This window comes from Schistocerca serialis, chromosome 8 (genome assembly GCF_023864345.2).
Source record: "Schistocerca serialis cubense isolate TAMUIC-IGC-003099 chromosome 8, iqSchSeri2.2, whole genome shotgun sequence".
NCBI lineage: Eukaryota > Metazoa > Arthropoda > Insecta > Orthoptera > Acrididae > Schistocerca > Schistocerca serialis.
This window is the reverse complement of record NC_064645.1, coordinates 146,016,164-146,036,678: the sequence shown is the minus strand read 5'-3', so window position 1 is coordinate 146,036,678 and position 20,515 is coordinate 146,016,164. Positions and strand designations below refer to the sequence as shown.

At 38.8% G+C, this 20,515-nt stretch overlaps 1 protein-coding gene across 1 annotated transcript in view; it reads left to right on the top strand.

The window, feature by feature from the left end:
* LOC126416774 (iron-sulfur cluster assembly scaffold protein IscU) overlaps positions 1-20,515 on the top strand; it is a 57,155-nt gene that overhangs the window by 9,806 nt on the left and 26,834 nt on the right. The window contains exon 3 of the mRNA XM_050084632.1: positions 12,958-13,036. Coding sequence (XP_049940589.1) covers positions 12,958-13,036 — 79 coding nt within the window. The remainder of the gene's footprint in view (positions 1-12,957; positions 13,037-20,515) is intronic.

Sequence of the window (20,515 nt, the reverse complement as noted above, 5' to 3'; positions counted from 1 at the left end):
ATGTGTTGCTACAGAAGAATGTTGAGGATTAGATGGGTAGATTACGTAACTAATGAGGAGGCACTGAATTGAACTGGGGAGAAGAGGAATTTGTGGCACAAGTTGACTAGAGGAAGGGATTGGTTGATAGGACTCATCTGAGGCATCAAGGGATCACCAATTTAGTACTAGAGGGAATCCTGGGGGGTAAAAATTGTAAGAGGGAGACAAAGAGATGAATACAGTGAGCTGGTTCAGGGGGATGTAGGTTGCAGTAGTTAATCAGGAGATGAAGAGGCTTGCACGGAATAGAGTAGTATGGACAGCTGCAGCAAACCAGTCTTTGGACTGAAAACAACAAGAACAAGCCTAGAGTGGTTGCTTCTGCAAATTGATGTATAGCCTGACTCATCTCAAATCTGAGAGCTTTTCTTCTGAGAAGCAGGAGTAATAGGCAGAGAAACAGATCAATCAGAGAGTGTGTTAATAAATATCTCCACCCATTGCTTTTAATTTGTGAGCATTGAGAATAAGGAATGTCATTTTAAAAGAGGCTGAGGTTTGTTCCAGTTGTTGATCAAAACTAGTTGTCATTATTATTGAAATTTTGAACATGATTGCTGGAAGTGCACTACATAGAGCAGCAAAGGAGTCCTTCCATGTCAAGTCAATACAAGTCCCACCCTGTCCATCTCTGAATTTCGACAGATTTGGTGTGCCCATAGCACATGACGAGAGGTTGAAAGGTGTTGAATTACAGAATTATAATGCAAGTAAGACAAAATTAATGGCCACCTGAAGTTCGAAAATTTGCAGACAAAAATGGCTGTAGCATCTGTTATATTAAAGATAGAACTGTGAAACAGATAATTTTGTAATGGTACGGGTTCAAGCTTTCAAATGATATGAAATATGGCCATATTGAAACAGTGTAGACCTATGCAGTGAATGTCGGTGACCTTCACCTTGAATATATCAAAACATGTCAGATTCGAAATTGGTGGAAAAAAAAAAAAAAAATTCTTCTTTGTATTGCAGTATACAACACATGAAAAATCAAGATGGGATGATATTCGGATTAGGAGATATGATAAGTGATAAAGTAGTTCAAGCTGTACGCAGAATGCAGCAAAATGGTGTAAAGTACCGAAAAACATTTTAACTATTGGAAAGGTGGTGTTGTAGCAATGTACAGGATGGTAAGAGGGTGAACAGGCCAATAGCAAACTGCAAGGTAACAAATTATGACCTCTAACTTTCAGCAATGCAAGGCATAATGTAACTATCCAAACCAAATGTGGTGGTTTTCCTGGCAAACAGGTTCAGTTTATGCAAACCAACATAAGTGTGTCATAAGCTCTTATCATGCCTCAGTACTGAGTAGCAAGATATTACACTGGGCTTATTTTGGTGAAATGACATATGTCTGGCTTGTTTCTGTTATCGCATCAACCTTTGCAAAATTTAAAGGTGTCAGATCACTCAGGGTATACAAATGAAGGTGAAGGGCCATGACAATGTAGGAAGCTATTTGTAACCCCATTATTACCTTCATTAAAATTTGAAACTTCTGCAAGCTGCCAGTGATCTGCATACTTGGATGCAACAAACCCAGTAATACCACAGAGGTCTGAAGTGCGTTAGGTCAGTTTTAGAGATTCATTTATGATGTCTGATTAATTGGAAAAAAGAAATGTATCATTTGGATGTTGGTTATGTCCAGTAGGAATAACAGTCTATGCAAACTGCTCTTGAAGGAGGGATTCATCATCATACTCATTGCGTGATCATACTAGTTGTGTAAAGAAAATGATACACTGTAATGTTCTTGGAACACCATTCAGACAACTGTCTGGGTGTCAGAGCATTGCAGATGCACTACAGACTGGCACAGACAGCAACACCACCACATGGTCCTTTGCTGAGTGATGTGGCACAGACATTGAAATCACTGGACTGCGGCACCACCCGAGATGTAATACAGGCACTTTGGCATTCTGTGGCCTAAATGATGGAAAAGATGGACACTCGGTGAGGTATATTTGGTTGTATGATACTATTCCTCTGCTTTGAGACATGATGTTGTTGCACTGTGATGTGTTGTGTGGTGTCACTGCGGTGTATGAAGAGGTGGTATGCTCCAGTGGTTTGTTGTTGCTGTCCTGGTCCAGGGTTGAGCTGTATAGGTTAATTGGAGACAGGGATATTGCTTTTTGTAGTTTGGTAGAGGGGTGGGGGTTATTTATACCCTGGTTTGGAATTGAGCTATTTAGGTTAACTCAAGTTTGGGATACCTTTATCTTATGGTGTGTGTTATATGATTTTGTCGGGTTTTATTTTTTGGGAGTTGTGAGTGTGTTGTTTTTTTTGAAGTGTGTTGTGTCTTGAAAGGTGTTGGTATTTTTCTTATTGAAATCTTAGATTGTTCCCACCCAGAACCCCCTGTTCCCGCAGTTGTACTGCTAATTTAATTGGATTTAGTCATTGAATGGGTTAGTGTGTTATTTGTATTTTTGTGGGTGTTATGACTGATGATTTGGTGGCCATGTTGGATATGCTTGAGATGAAAGTTTTCAGCTTGGTGGTAACGTTGTTGGTCAAAGCAGATGGATGGTTCCCAGTATCCGGTAATCTTACTCAATGTCATGTTTGAGGCAGTCGGTTAAGATGACAAATGACATTTGATCTGTTGCATAGTTTCTGGATGTCTTTAACAAACAACAAATAGGTGGATGGTGGTCTGTGCATTGTTCCAGTAAAGCCCTTGGACCTCATCCTGCAGGACAAATGGACCATTATCTGCAAAAGCACATATTATGATGTATTCATTGTCACAAGTCCCTCTTTTCTGCTATAGAAATTCAGGCTGTTGGACAACTATGAGGAACAGTAGCAGGACTTTTTTTAATTTGCTTGTGACGTATTCGAAGAGGTCTTCTATAGAAGATTGACTTGTCTTGAGAGGTGATCAATCTGTAGGTGTCTGCAGTTTGTATGTTATTCCATCAGTCTCATTTTTGTTAAACACCTCTCCCTAGGTATAATGCGTAAAAATTTGTACCGAGGCAGTTCTCACACGTTGGCATGTAATGTTTCGGCTGTGCAGGATTGCAAATGATCTGAGCAAGACAGTGTCTTTATATGTGTTAAGTTGACAGCATCATGTGTCAACTCTTTGAAATTGGAAACTTTCAACAAAGCTTCACATTGTGGTGAATACTGAAAACACACACACACATACTGTGGGTACCAGTGGTGCCAGCTGGAATACAGTGCTTTAGTCTTAAGTAGCAGAATTTGATAATCCTATTTTTAGTCCTGGATGTTAATCTTTGAATACTTGATAACAGCTATTCCATGCTTTCCGATACCAATCATTTTTGTTTATGACATTGGTCCATTTTTCCCTTGCACAAACAAAATCTTTCCCAAACAAATAGCAAACAACCTTCTTTGATGTAGGATTCTGTGACATGACTTGGCATGTTTTCAGTTATGATACATCTGTCTTGGATTGGGAATTGATAAGATACCACATTCTTTGACAGTCCTGTCCTCACTAAACACTTTGAGCTCATAATTTATTTTCAGTCCTATGGATGCTACAACTTTTTGGAAGAAGCGTCAACATTTGGCTCTTTTGAATACTTAATGGTGCTAGTACTGAATTTTTCTTTCAGTTGCATTATAATTTCAGATTACATGTTTATTTCACCCTCTGTGTTTTCTCCACACTGGATACATATTTACTCTGGAATACCCCAGACTCATTCTTGCACTATTTCTGTGCATGTTTTCTCTCTTTCTTGTCTTTTTCACTTGGGCTCACCAAGAAATACAAGACTGTCATTTAATGCAACTAAAGCAGTGTTTCCTCTTGTTAGGGGAGGTAGGCAGGTTTGTGATTCCTATCTGTTTCAATGTAGTTGATTCAGTCACAGGCCCTTGTTTCCATTTTAATGTTTTCTTAAATTTGTTACATATTGGGTGGTCTGTCATTTTGCCACTGATCATACAAAGCATCCACATATTCACTTTGCGTAAAGCGTTTTGTGTAACTGTTCTGTCCAACTTCCCTGAAGGGATTACAGCAATGCAGGGTCCTCTCAAACTCCATCTTCATGGTAGCTTGGTATAGTCACAATATACATCATCTTTTGCTACAACTTTCACTGTGTGAGTAGCAGGCATACTGCCATCTAAGATTTGATAGGAAATGGTATTCACACACACACACACACACACAATATTTCTTGTTGTGTCACTTACTACCAGCTTGCTGTAGTTAAAATTTGCATGGATTTGATGGCCTTTTCACATCACTATAACACCACCATTTTAAGAGTTTAACATGTTTTTCTGTACTTTACACTATTTGTTGCAGTCTGCATACAGTTTGTATTGCATCACACAGCTGTATATATTAATTTATAGCTCCTTATCCAGATGTCATCTGAATTTGATTTTTTAGTGTGTTGTATATTGTACAATGAAGGACTGTATAAACTTTTTTCATAAATTTTGAAGGTGACGATAAGTGAGATATTAAAGGCGAAAGTGTTCTGTCCTCTGCTGAGGAGTAATAAAAACACTTTAGCGACACAACTGCTTGTTACAGTAATGAAACAAAGTACGCTTGAGAGAAAATATCTTCACAACATGATTTATGAAAACTGTCCATCCTGGAGCATTTCTCGAGGAGCGGGAAAGAGAGTTTGACATGGTAGTAAGAGGCAAAGAACACTTAGACAACCATTGGAAACCATGACAAAGTGGTGCCTTGTGAGTGGCTGTTGGAAGCGTAGTGGCTGATTTGGGCCACTGGGAAGATGACACGACAACTCTGGAGGCAGAGAGAGCAGCAGTGGTCACAACAGGCAGTATCCATTGCAGAGACGTGAAGTGGATTTTGATCTGTCAGAGTCTGGGACATTTATGGCCTCCTCCTGGGTGGAGCACAGATCTATGTAGCCACCTGTGGAAGGGTATGGTGTAACCACATGGATGTAAAACAGTGCCCGCCAACTGCAGTGGTGTGTGCTGTGAGCCACACGCCACATAGTAGCGAAGCTGGCGGCCCTGGACATGGTGACAGGTGCCGGAGGCCTGGCTGTATATGCCGCCTTGTCTTGTCTGTTTACTTAAACCTTGTAGGTGAGGCATGGGGATTACCTGGTGTGCTAAACATAATTGGAAGAGTGGTGGTGAGACTATACAGTTTACTTTATCATTATTATTCTCCCTCTTTATTGTGGAACTTAGTAATAAACTGCAGCTAGCTCTCTCTCTCTGTCTGTGTGTGTGTGTGCATGTGTGCGTGTGTGTGTGTGTGTGTGTGTGTGGGGGGGGGGGGGGGGGGTTAAACCCGTAATTATGCTTACACCCAACAGTACACTACCGTGTAGTGAATAAAGTCTTTGTTGAAAACCTAAAGACAGTGGTTTTTTAAGTAACTTTTGAGAGTTGATGGGTGTTGTATAACATTTAAGGTTACTTAATGAGTCACACAGAGGTCATAGAGCGAAATAACACGTCTTAATTTCCAAAAAGTGTAATATTTGCTAAACAGGCCTATTTAATTACCACTACAGAATGAAATGGTACTGTGACAGAGTTATCAGGCAATTGTTTTGATACATACAGAATTGAGATCTGCATTTAGTTGAAGACTCTGCAAAACTTTTGGTAGTTTATCAATTTTATAAAAGACATTTGTGAGCTAATTGCTCTACCCTGTCAAACTCGGATGAGTGCTCTCACTGTTAAAAGAACTTTTATCTGTAACCAAGATGGGGGAAGGACATAAGGAATAACTGCAGATTGTGGTACCAACTGTCAGCTTTAAACTGTGACATTGTCAAAGTGACAGCTACTTCATTCTTATACAGTGTGGTAACTGTGACTGCACACACTAAACAGATCTAATTGCAGAGTATGTGAAGTGTTACGTTCACGGAGAAGGTGTGGGACTGACCAAAGTTCCAGCACTTCGGATCAGGGACCAGTGTTTGTGGCATTGTCGGTGGTACATATGGCATTCTATTTGGAGGGGCTCCTGGTTTGAGAATTATAAGCTGGCCATTAGGGAGACTGTAGTAATGACATACTGTTTTTGCTGTTGCTCGTGGTTTGTTTTATTATTTCAAAGTTGTGAATAATATTTCTTGTTTTTACTTTTTTATTTGGGTATTATGTGTAGGTGGGTAATAGACATATACAACAAAAAAAAAAAATTGCAGAAATAACATGAAACTAATGAGACAGCCACCGGAATTATGGGGTTTTGGGCGGGACAAACTAAATGTACGTCAATCCTAATAATGAGGACATACTAAAACAAATAGCTATGCAAAAATCAAACAAAGAAAATACAGTCAATGAAACCTCAAAGCAAAACCTAGAAAAAGCTGTATTGGAAATTTTACTTGACATATATAGCTGAAGCGAAATCTAAGCTACCACAAAACTACACACTGCTCAACAAATCTGGTGTTGAGCACTTAGCTTGACCTGAATTGAAGTAGGTGGTACCCCAGCACTGAAACTCGCTCATATACGTAATATCAAAAACTTCAACTCACGAATGTAGTCAAAGAAACTCCATGTTATCTACCAATCACAATTCAACATCATTATCTTCTACTAACAACACAACCCAAAAATTCAAAAAAAGATTGCATCAACACCAGTTTTGAAAGACAAGAAACACGCTCTTATGCCCACAAATACACTTACCGCCCTTGATACTAGAGGAAGAGAAAGACGAAGAAAACCATACCAACAACCAAATTCAGCTCACACGCGCTCGCACACACACACACACACACACACACACACACACACACACACACACACACACTGGGAAACAAAATAAAAACCAAGTCTCCTATTCCTCTCGAACCCAACCCCCCTTCCCTTCCTAAACCCCCACCCTCCCAAGTAAATAACAATTCTAAACACAACACTCAAATAAAATAAAAAAAATAACACCATTCACACCTTCAAAATAAAAACAAACTTAAGCAATAGCAAAAATAGTAAGTCAACAACAAAATCTAATGACTGGCCTAGATTTTTCAGAACTGGAACCCTTCCTGTTCGAACCCCATACATTTTCCTTCTGACAACAGCACATGCCCTGGTCCCCGGTCTGAGATTCAGCAACTTTGGTCAATCCCACATGTTCTCCACAAACTTCACACTTTACATACTCGGCAATTAGATTGCGCAACTGTAGGAATGTAATCGTGGTCAGCATGTCATCCCCCACTGCAGCATGCAATGACCTGCTCGTGAAATCCATTGTCATATCCATAACTAACAAAATTATGTTTCCAACTACAAACAACACACAACACTAATAATTCCAAACCTGAAAACAGATCTGTTGCCCTTAACAGTCAACATCAAAATAATGTGGTACCAAGTCATTACAAACACTTTCAATATTATTCTTACAAACAGTACTAAGTCAGTCCAGTGACTCACAAACAACTTAGAAACACTAGAGAATGACACCACTTACTCTAGCACACCCTCAGTAACCATGATCAATTTCAAATACACTGGCCACTGTGATGTTGCATAGCATAAAACAATTACGTCACCGGTTGAAGCAGACGGGTGATACTGCAAACTCTGGTTTTTGATTTTGCATGAGGCGTAAGAGTGCTGCGGCTTGTCTGTCACATAGTATAAACTGGTCACTGTTACACTTACTGCACAGGCCAAAGATATGGAGAGGGAAATCTCCATGATGCCTTACATATACTTCATTTTAACTGTAAACTATAAGTAACTGTTTTTTGTGGGAAAGCTTCTCAGAAAAGTAATAAGCCTTGTACATTAGCTCAACTGAGTAAAATGTAATATAAATGAACTAGTATATTTCAGCAGAGATAACTGGACTGCATTTTTGACCGCAGTAATGAAGAAAAAATTGTAATTAAATTTTTTTCAGAGTTAACTGCCTGTTCTTGGGTTAAGCATGCTGTCGAAACAAAAACATCAGGAAAGTGAACCTTTATAAACACCAGTGTGAAATAATTTGAATTTTGTTCTGCTATGAATAATAGTTCAAGGGGCAGAAGTCAGTGACCATGTTAATGGAGAATGTTGCTTTGCCAGACTCGTAGAATAACCTGGAACTGTATGAAATGTAAAGTCCAGCCACCTGTGTTTCTATAATTTGTTTTGTAATTGTAGCGTGTATTGCAACTATATAATGATTTCACATGAAAGGAAGTAGTGAAGGGTGTAATATAATGTATCAGTTGTGGCCAGTGTCGGCCATTTGGATAGCATTTGTTGGCTTCGCCAACTCTCAACCAAACAGTCAACTTTGTCACTTCCTAATACAGAGTGTCTGAGGAGGAATGGTCAGTATTCAGCGATATGACAGGAGCAATCATTGAAAGTGAAAAAGTATAGTAAACATGGCTCCAAATTGCATATCTTAAGAACTCTTTGATACTGTAAAATGTATCTCTTCTACTGCAAATTTTTGCTTTCCATGTTTTGGAAACACAGTATAAATAAAAACAAAAAGAAACAGTAAATATAGGTTCTAAAATGTATACCTTAAGAGTAGAGATCAGAAATGCACTCCATATACCCACTTTAAACTTGCCAGTGAGTCCTGTGACATTTCCAAACTCATCATCTACTGGTGCCAGTAGACTCGGCTCATGAGTCTCTTCCACAGCTCATTTGTCACTGGAGTCTGTTGTCAGGTGCAAATGGACTCAGCTCATTCAGAAAGGAGAGTGAGTACACCAGTTCACAGGTATAAGTTCAAGTTGAAATGTCACAAAATGTTCAACTGTGTAATTGACAGAAGCAAGTTATGTACAAATATAATGAGTGGTCAGTTAGCAGTGAATTTCATCCTATTTACACATACATTTACATAAATAAAACTTATTTGAAGCAATCTCTGCCTCCAATAGGCAACACAAATATCTGTTTCCGAGCTTCCATGAAACAGCAATGTGCACTATGGAGCTAATAATCAGTTAAATACTTCGTGTTATTTATACTGAGATTGCTGTTAGTATTGATAAGTCAAACAACAGCCTCATCCCTCATTTTTTAAACAATCACGATCAACATATTGCAGCAATGTATACCACAGCGACACAGCAGAGCTAAGCAACAGTGTAGTGAAGGCGAGAGCCTAGTATACTGTACAGTTGGCAACAAACATCTCCCGACTGCGGCCAAATGCTACCAATCAGTAGGCAAGTTATACCTGGAGGTGGCGAAAGTCATGGGATAGTGGTATGCACATCTAAAGATGGCTGTAGTATCGGGTAAGCAAGGTATTAAAGGGCAGTGTGTTGGAAGAGCTGTCTTTTGTTTGCAGTTGATTCATGTGAAAATGTTTCTGGTATGATTATGGCAACATGGTGGGAATTAGCAGACTTTGAATATGGAATTGCAGTTGGATCTGGCTGCATGCGTAATTCCATTTTGGAAATTGTTGCGATATTCAATATTAAGAGATTCACAGTGTCCAGAGTGTCCTGAGAATACTACACTACATGCACTACCTGTCTCCTGTCACCTTGGACAATGCAGTGGCCAATGGCCTTCACTTAATGACCGAGAATAGTGGCATTTGCGTAGAGTTGTCAATGCTAACACGCAAGCAACACTGCTTGATATACCAGCAGAAATCAATGTGGGACATACGATGAACATATCCGATAGGACAGTGTGGCGAAATTTGGCATTAATGGGCTATGGTAGCAGAAAACCGTCAAGAGTGCCTTTACTAACAGTAAGTCATCACCAGTAGCACCTCTCCTGCACTTGTGGCCATATCAGTTGGACACTAGATGACTGGAAAACTGTTACCTGATAAGATGAGTCCCGATTTCAGTTCGTGAGAGCTGATGGTGGGGTTAGTGTGGCACAGACCCCACAAAGCCATGGACCCAAGTTGCCAACAAGGCACAGTGCAAGCTCGTGGTGGCTCCCTAATGGTGTGGGCTCTGTTTAAATGGAATGGACTGTGTGCTTTGGTCTAACTTAACTGGTAGTTGACTGCAAATGGTTATGTTTGGCTACTTGGAGACCATTTGCAGTCATTCATGGACTTCATGTTCCCAAACAACAATGGAATTTTTATGTATGACAGTCCACCATGTTACTGGGCCACAGTTGTTGGCGATTGCTTTGAAGAACATTCTGGACAATTGAAGCATATAGTTTGTCTATCTGGATCACCAGACATGAATCCCAGTGAACATTTATGGGACACAATCGGGAGGTCAGTTCGTGCACAAAATCCTGCAGTGGACTTCCAGTTACTTATTGATTCCTTGCCACATCAAGTTGCTGCACTGCGCCAGACAAAAGGAGGTCCAACACAATATTGGGAGGTATCCCACTACTTTCGTCACCATGGTGTACTCCTCGCTTAGTAATATGTTTGTGAAAAGTGAGTGCAGCTAAACACAGGAAAACATAACACTTCCATGATGAGACGAGAGAGACGTTTTTTGTTACAATACATGAAGATAAGTGTATATGTTTGATATGTAATGCTACTTTTGCCATACCTAAAAAGGAATATATTGAATGCGATTTTAGAGCAGTTGACTTGAGTCAGAAGCAGCTGTTGGTAGTGAGTCGAGGAGGACGAAACTTTCTAATTGTAAAAGTAATATACAATCACATCTGATTTTTGTAATGTCTGTACAAATAAGTCTTTCATCAAACATAGCAATGGAAAACCATTAGGTGGTGGCATATTTGTTAAGGAGTGCTTTCTGGCAGCTAGTGGGTCCTTGTATTCCACGTTTAAAAAAAATTATAAAATCACAGATAATATCAAGATGGAGTATTTCACATAAAGTTAGAATTTTTGTGAGATTGATGTGGTCAGATATCACTGTAAAAGAAGACTTACTTACAGTTTTCATCTTTAAAAACACTGCAAGAGCAGAAGATTTTTAAAAAAGCTTTCATTTCTGAATATGATTTGCCAGTTCAAAAATCTGTATGTATTACTACAGACAGAGTGTCTTGTGTATATGCCTTTCTTTAAGTATCATTGTTTCATGCGTCAGCAAGTACTTAGTGGACATGTTTTGAAAATTACGTATTAATGTTGGCACAAAAATTGAGAATTCAGTTCGCTCACAATCACCACAGAGAAGAAAATTTAAAGTCCTATTAGAAGAATTAGATAGCCAGTATGAAGAGCTGCTATCGCACACTGAAGTTAGATAGCTGAGTGGAGGGATAATTTAGAGAACTTCTGCCTGTGATAAGGCCTTTTGTGTTTGAAAGAGAAGAAGAGTACTCGCAATCGTATGATTTGAGCTGGTTGTTAGGTCTTGGCATGTGTAACTGATATGGCAGTTGAACAAAGACCTTAAAGGAAAAAAGCCAAACCATCAGTACTCTTTGTCTTCTGCAAAGTATTTGACAGTTACAGAAGTTAAATGTGAAACTCTTTCTTCAGATGCTGTCTGATCAAGAAAAACATTTGGATCAAAAAAAACTGTAATGAAGTATATGGCTATCCTGACACCATGGAAAACAGTTGTTGGAACCCGATTTTCAGATTTCAAGGCAATGGAACCTGTCCAGTTTTCAAAAAAAAAAAAAAAAAAAAAAACCTAAGATATTTCAAGCAAAATTTTCTCTTGTAGAGAGACTGAATATACAGACGAAATAATTCTATTTAAATGTGACATTCCTTTAAAGTCAGAATACAGTGAAGATTACTCGTGGAAATTAGGGAGTGTAAAAACCTACTCTAACATTGTAAGAGTGCTAGCATATGTTTGATCATTTTTTGGATTCATTTTTCGCATCAGCATCTCTCTGGGACACAATGATGAACATAGTGAAATCTAGGTGTCCTCCTCTTTGACTGTACTAGTTTGGCTCTGATAAATTTTTCGCCTGTTTATTATAAACTTGATAATGATAGGCAAAGCCAAGTATCTCACTCAGATTTTGTTAACATTTGATAGTGCACATTTTAGTTTTTTTCACATGTGTAATATGTTGAAAATTTAGTAGTAGTATGCAACTTTTAATAGAGAGAAAATTATCTTTTATGTATTTTGTGTAATTAAAGTGGTTAATTTTGGCTACAGTATTATTTTGTGCTTAAACCTGTATGATTAAGTCAGTAGATCTCTAAATGGATTGAAGACATGTAGTATATCTCAAGTCTAAAAAGATTGAGCATCCCTTCTCAAGAGGTAGTTGCACCATTGACAAAGTTAAGTGTTAGTAATACTAGAACACAATATTCGTTACTTCACTAGAACACAATATTCGTTACTTCACCAAAAAGAAACCCACTTCATTAACGTAACATTTTTAATGTATCTTTTGCACTACGATCCTCACTGATAATGCTCATCGAAATGATGATATCTATCCCAGAAATCACTTCCCAGGTTGGATTCACTTGCCACTTTTATATCTGGCTGAAACACTGCTGCCAAAGAGAATTAGCACTGTGAAAGAGAGATTGTTCCTGAAAAATGCTGTTGGTTATTCTAGACATTAGTGTTTCTGGTAGATTGCAGTAAAATTCTTCTGCCTTTTTCTGTACTTCCTAAAGTTAATTAAGACTTAAGTGATATGGTGCCAATGGACATACAAAGGGTGTTGCCTCAGACCGTACACAGATGAAATGCTGCCTGTAGAAATCCACTTTGCCACAGTTTGTCAAAAGAAGACACCAATGCAACATAGATACCTGTTCAAGTCGAGTTAATATTTGTGCTTTATGGAATACGTTTCTAATTAGTAATGAGAACTCCTGTGCTTTGTGCCGACTCTTACTTCGATTCTTTAAAATGATTGTGCAGAATGTGACTGGTTACCTTTTTAGTATGGCATGACATACTTCATGTCTATAATTTTAAAATTTGGATTACTATTATGGCAAAAGAATTATATTAACTCAGAAATGCTGCAGATTGAAACGGATAATTATTATTTCAGTTGGATGAAGCTCTGAAGCTGAAGAACACAGACATTGCCAAGGAATTACGCCTTCCGCCTGTTAAACTACATTGTTCAAGTAAGTGAATTCGTGTTTTTACACGTTTAGGAAATAATGCGAATTTTATGTCTGGTTCATTCTCTTTCCTTTTGCGGGGTCTTTATTGACAATTCCTTAAGGAAAGAACACATGCCGTTATGATATGACATATTTGATAAAACATTATTGCTAAAGTTCTCAGTTGTTTAAATGCAGCTGAACATAGTAAAGATGACTATACAACCCATCAGCTTTGACAAGTGACGCTATCAATTGAGTGATTATTCAATAGCACTACGTGACTGATTTGGTGTCATACAATGACGCTTACTAGTGTCAAGAGCAAATCTTGAACCTAAAGCTAATCCTAAGACATCGGAGAGTTTGTAGTAAAAATTTAGTCTGCACATTTGTTGAATGAAAAAAGATCTGTGACTCAGTTTACTGAGAGTCGCTCTTCAAAACCTTAAATGAACAACATCTAGATCAATCATAAAACAGGCACTGACTGACACAGAGTCCAAAATTAAATTTATGGGGGAACTCTTAGGTCCTTTCAAAATAAAATATGGAGCAAGAGAAGCAGATGGACTGCCTCAATTACTTTTCAACTGCATCCTTGAGAAAGTGTTAAAAGAATGGTGTAAACAAAAATCAGTTGTCAAAACTGACCAACCAATCACTTTAGGCAGAGGCAAGTTATCTATAGATTACCTAGCATTTGCAGATTTAGAAACATTAATTTGACACTTTACGAGTCCAGATACTTTGTGAGTACTAATGGGCTTATTTGCAAATAACAACAACAACAACAACAACAATTAAAGTTGTGGGACTGCTGTTATTAATCAAGCATACTACGAGGGTGATTTGAAAAGTTCTCAGTATGAAATAGAAAAAAATACTGACATCACTGAAACTTTTTTAATTATTATTTTTCAATTTAGTCTCTTTGTAGATTAATGTACTTGGTCCAACAATGTTCCAGTGCCTTGATCCCATCTCAAAAATGAGTTTCCTTCAGGCCTGCAAAATATTTGTTAACTCTGGCTATCAATTCTTCGTTTGAAGTGAATCTTCATCCACAAAGAAAAATTTTCAATTTTGGGAAGAGATGGAAGTCTGATGGAACCATATCAGGTGAATTAGGGGGGTGCGGCAATAATTTATACCTATTTGTGTGTAATTTTTCCATGATTGTGGCAGCATTTGAAGCACTTGCCACATGTTTTTGATCCAGCATCAAGAATTGTGGCTCCCATCTTGCAGATAATTTTTCATTTCTAATTCTTCCATTAAAATGTGATATAACCTTTGAGATGACATCTGGCAGACATGAGCAATTTCATGCACTTTCAATCGGCGATCCTCCATGACCATTTTGTGCACTTTTGCAGTGATTTCTGGAGTAGTAACACATCTTGGCCGACCGGTGTGCAGATCATCATCTAACCTCTTCCGATCAAATTTAAATTCATTTGTCCACTTGCAAACAGTTGAATATGAAGGAGCAGAGTCCCCCAGCGTATTCTGGAAATCAGCATGAATGTCCTTTGCTTTCATACCTTTCTTTACGAAGTACTTAATCACTGATCGAATCTCAAGATTTTATTTTTCCATCTTCACAAATCACTATGTGGGAACAACAACAGAGCCATGCCACTGTCACAGCTCTTTTCAAAGAGCTCTGACATGGCATGCGTTTACAGGCAATAATTCAATGAATATCACGTGAACAACACGTTGTGGTAGTGCTGACCTCTAGTGATGATTCTGAGAACTTTCCAAACCACCCTTCTAAATACTCGAAATATTTGACAACTTTGGGAAAGTAAGTGTTTTCTGTGGTGATGTAAGTATTACTATGAAATGTGCCATCATATAAAATTTGTAGGCTTAGACAGTTCAAAACCACCTTCCAACCTAACCTGACCTTGGGCTACACTACATATCAGTTTGTCACTACAGTCATAATTTGAAAAAAGTAATGCCAATGACGTCACTGCTCAAAGCAAAACAGTTTTATTGTGAAGTTCACTACATCCTCTTAGACTAATGAAATCAACCAATATGTTAATAACAAACTAAAGTAGCTTGAAGTGGAAATAACTGAATTCTGTAAGTTCTAACATTACAGCTTGCTTACAGTACATCATATAAAACAAATGTAAAGACTAGTCTCCTTCTGTGGGAACATCAGTCTACAAATGGCAAGTAGCCGGTATGGTAATATATGCACAAAAAATTGTAATTGTGTCAGTGTATCGAATTCCAGGATCTGATGAAATAATATTTATAGAAAAAATTAACACACTAATTTTGCAGTTGTCCAAATGTAAACAACATAAAATTATAATTGTAAGTAATATTAACATAGATATAAGGGCAAAGAAGAAAAATGTTATCTATATGGTTCATTCTTTGAAGTCATTGAACTATTATTGTCTTAATGAAAAGCCCACCAGACAGAATGAATGTCTTGATAACATAATTAGTAATGTATATAAAGATACTCTTGAATGTGACGTAATAGAATTAGGAATATCAGATCTTGCAGGACTACGGCTTAGAATAGAAAATTCAAAACTCAACACTAAAGAAAGACAAATGACACACAGACTTCTAGGAGAATCCGATGTAAACAACGTGATTAATGAGTTACAGGAAATTGATTGGTCTCATAAAATTAATAATAATAAGGCAATTGATAAACGCTTTACTATTTTCCTCACAGAAATTAAGCACATTGTAGAAAAGACTTGGCCCACTGTAACAAAAAGACAACATCCTAGTAATACACATAAGCAATGTCCTACTAACAAGTGGTACACTCCAAAACTTAACAAACTTAGGATACTACCTCTAATTCTGAAGGATAAGTCTAATGAAAGTGATAAACACAAGGCAAATTACATAAATATGAGAACTTTACAAATCAGAAATAAAAGGGGACTAAGTACAATGCAAACGATGAATACATTTTGAATTCCAAAAATAAATGTAAAGCAGCCTGGAATGTCGTAAAACAGGAAATTAATAACATCAGTAAAGAAAAAACATCCATATAGCCTGTGATACGCTCAATGATTATTTTGTAAGTAGTGCCACTACCACTCCTCAATAATTCTACCATAGATGCAGAAGCACTACTCATCCATACAAAACAGACTAGTGAGAAATTTACTTGGACCCCTATCACCCTAAATGACATTTGCAAATCGATAAACAAACTAAGCATTTCCAAAACAGAAGACTATTATGGACTCAGTAATTTCATCATAAAGCGTATAGCAAAGGAAATCAAAATGCCTCTTTTCTCTCTGTCAAACAGAGTACTAGATGAAGGAATTTTTCCAGAATGTCTTAAGCTCACAGTTACACTACCTGTGTATGAAAAAGGTGATAAAAACCTCTCAAACAACTACAGACCCATATCAATAGTACCAATCATATCCAAAATAATAGAAAATTGCATGCATATGCAGCTATACAGCTATTTTGAAAGCAACAAACTATTAAATGAACAGCAATTTGGATTCAGGTCTCACCTATCAACTGTAAAAGCAATTGAAGCTTTGGTGAACACTGTACATGAAGCATATGAAAAGAGGCTGCATATATCTGGAACACTTGTTGATTTAAGCAAAACATTTGATTCAGTGTCTCATGACATAATCATTAAAAAGTTAGAATACTATGGCATTGAAGATATACCACTCACCTTATTCAAATCTTATTTAAGCAATAGGTTACAGCTAGTATATGCAAATAAACAGAGATCAGCAATACTCCCTATAAAAAGAGGAATACACCAAGGCTCGGTTCTTGGGCCTTTCCTGTTCATTGTCTATATTAACAATTTCTCGAATTATGTACCATGTAAGAATATACTGTACGGTAATGATATAACACTAATAACCTCAGGTGACAATTTACAAACTGTGCTGGATAACAACAGAGAAATAACGCAAATGACTAGTCACTGGTGTCAGACCAAGCAACTGTGCATAAACAGTACAAAAACAGAAGAAATAATTTTTAATCTAAAAGCTACAAAAAGTAAAAATAAAGCAGTGAAACTACTTGGATTGCACATAGACCAAAAACTCTCCTGGAGAACCACACCAATAACCTGTGCAGCAAACTAGCCCGTGTACTTTTTTTACTGTACAAATTGAGAAACAGTGTAAGCAAACAGCTGTTACTCCACTCATATTTTGCTTTCTTCCATTCCCATTTGGATTATGGAAGTTTGCTCTGGGTAATTCTTCAGGGGATAAATGTATTTTCAGATGGTAAAACAAGGCCATCAGATGTATACTAGGATTAGCACCCAGAGATTCCTGCAGAAACCACTTTAAATATCTCAGTGTAATGAGAGTACCTAGCATGTACATATATAACTGTTTAATGTATGCTAAAGAAAATCTAGACAAATTCAGCATGAGATGTGATGTACACACACACAATACCAGAAATAGTCGCTTGTTGGATTTTCCATTTTCGAGACTAGCTGTTGTCCATAATAACTGTAAACATTTGGGCATAAAATTTTGTAATAAGTTACCATACTCAGCTTGTACAGCCCCATTTAATAAATTCAAGAGTGTATTGCAAAATTGGTTAACATGCAGTGAAGTCTATACAATTGAAGAATTCTTAGGAAATACTCATTATAATATAAGCTTTTAATAAGTGATAAAGAAATGTTTTCAATTCTAAAATAAGCTAAATAATTCTGTGTATGTAAGTGTTTATTGTGCTTAACTGTAGTCCAATGTAAACTTTGACGAAGCCAATTGTATGAAAAATACTGAAAGGTGAATAAAAATATTCTATTCTATTCTATTCATAAGCTACTCTTGCCACCCTTGGTGATGCCAAATGGCAAGCATCATAGAAACTTGGTCTAGGCTGCTGAGATAGGAGTATTGTACAAACATAAGAAAAACAATCTATAAATGTGCTGGTGGAGGGGTTGGAAAAACCATCAGTAGCTGACAGCATTTGAAGCACTTACCACACTCTGGTTGCTTAAGGCTTGCTTATGTATGTGTGTCTATATCTAAAAACAAAGATGATGCAACTTACCAAACGAAAGCGTTGGTATGTCGATAGACACACAAACACATACACAAAATTCAAGCTTTCACAACCCACGGTTGCTTCATCAGGAAAGAGGGAAGGAGAGGAAAAGACGAAAGAATGCGGGTTTTAAGGGAGAGGGTAAGGAGTCATTCCAATCCCGGGAGCGGAAAGACTTACCATTGGGGGGAAAAAAGGACAGGTATACACTCTCTCTCTCTCTCTCTCGCTCTCGCTCTCGCTCTCGCGCTCTCTCTCTCTCTCTCCTGTCCTTTTTTCCCCATAAGGTAAGTCTTTCTGCTCCCGGGATTGGAATGACTGCTTACCCTCTCCCTTAAAACCAACATCCTTTCATCTTTTCCTCTCCTTCCCTCTTTCCTGATGAAGCAACCGTGGGTTGCGGAAGCTTGAATTTTGTGTGTGTGTTTGTGTTTGTTTGTGTGTCTATCAACATACCAACGCTTTCGTTTGGTAAGTTATGTCATCTTTGTTTTTAGATATGTTTTTCCCACGTGGAATGTTTCCCTCTATTATATTCACATCATTAATGTGTCTATATCTAAATTGACTTCTGATTCCCTAGCTTACTTTGGGATGAAAATGGCACTCAGTAATTGTGCCAAAGGCACTCCCAGTAAGTTAGATGGTCACCTGATGATCACTCCCAAATGCCAAAGCGAGTACAGGTGGGTAGTCTTCCAGAGCAAACTGAAGTACAGTGTGACAAAATGTGTACAGTCAGAGTATGTTGTTAATTTGAAAAAAAGGAAAGGATGGTTGAAAATTTCCCCATCGGGGGCTCGAGACTCTTTTGTGAGTACGTATGTGGTGAGTGTGGGCCTCAAGCTCAATCTCCATCTCTGACTATCTTTACTTCTTTTACTATAGAACTCAGCATGACAATTCTTCATGTTGACCTGGCTATTTCTGCAGTTTGTCGTACTATGGCACAAACAGCAGCATGATCACAATTACTTAAAGTTCATACTTCTTCCACATACATGTGAACAACAGTTAAAAACATAGACACAAATATAGAAACAATCCAGGTGCTGATACAAGCGGTTGCTGAGGGTGAGTGCTTGCTTGCGAAAAGGAGGGTTCCTGTAGATGGCATGGTGGATGCTGTGTCATGTGCACGATTAAAATGGGCCACCACAGGCAGATTATGGTGGCGGTCCATGCAGGTGCCGTTGATGGAATATTCAAAGTGTAGCATGTCAGTGGCCCGGTCTCAAAGTATTACGTACAGGGTTATAGCACCCCCACCCCTCCTTCCCCAGGAAAGGGCACTCTATCGATGCAGGTGTCAGTGTGACTGTTGAAACATCTATGGCCTCTGCGGCAGATGTCACAGGTCATATTGGCAGGAGATTCCAGGCCAGAATCGGTGAGTAGGGGGCAGAAGTAGTGTAGTCATGGACACGCGCAGTGGCCTCTCTCCTGCAAAGAACCACAAGAGATGACCAGTGACAAGAGTACAGGTAGCATCTCATGATCCTGTTACTCGATGTAGTGGAACTGCTCTGATAGCAAAGACATTGGCCACTCGGTTGGGGCACAAGGGATGCCAGTGTTCAAGGGCCAGATGGTGTGGACCAGCAGACTGCAGAATCACTGGAGGCAGTGAAATATTGTGGGGAAGGCCTGGCAGCAGGTGCTGGGGGGCCTGGGCCTCAGAGGAGAGGCATCCACAAGGATGGTGGGTCCACCCCAACAAAAGGGACTGGGAGGTGGGACAGGTGCTAAGGGAGGAGGCAGTGATTGCAGACCCACAGTGCTCGGGTGGTGTGAGACTGCAGCTGATTGTGATGGTGTGCCACCAGCCCATAACCGGTGTGCACCACACAAAGGCAGTGACCTCGGCAGCTGTGGACCGTGGCTAGAATCTACTTCAGTCAGCAGCTGAACCCCTGAGCCCAGACTGCAAAGCCAGGAGCAAACCACAATGTGGGCTACGATAATGGGCATTGGTGGGGCGGGATGAGCAGAGCATAGGAGTGTGTGTGGCTGGAGACCTTGGAGCATCTCAGCTGGTCCCAGATTCCTCACCAACATAAACCTGTCGGAGCATGTCAATGTCTCTTTCATGGAGTAGTTCGCAGCGTACTTCATTTGAACCTTGAACAGGCGGACCAGACATTCTGCCTCGCCATTAGATTGCGGGTGAAAAGGAGCATCTGTCATGCGCCGACTACTATGATGGGTGCAACAATGGTGGAAGGCCTGAGAGACAAACACAGTTAACCATCACAAGTGTACAGGGCATTCCTTCAATAGAGAAAATGTTGGAGAGGGGCTGAATAATAGCCGCAGCTGACATTGTAGTACAATGTTCATGCATGAGCTGAAGCATATCCCACCATAGGGTGGGTAAGATAGGCAACAGCTCATCCGTAGCTAAGAGACCACCACCATTAAATACCAAAAGAC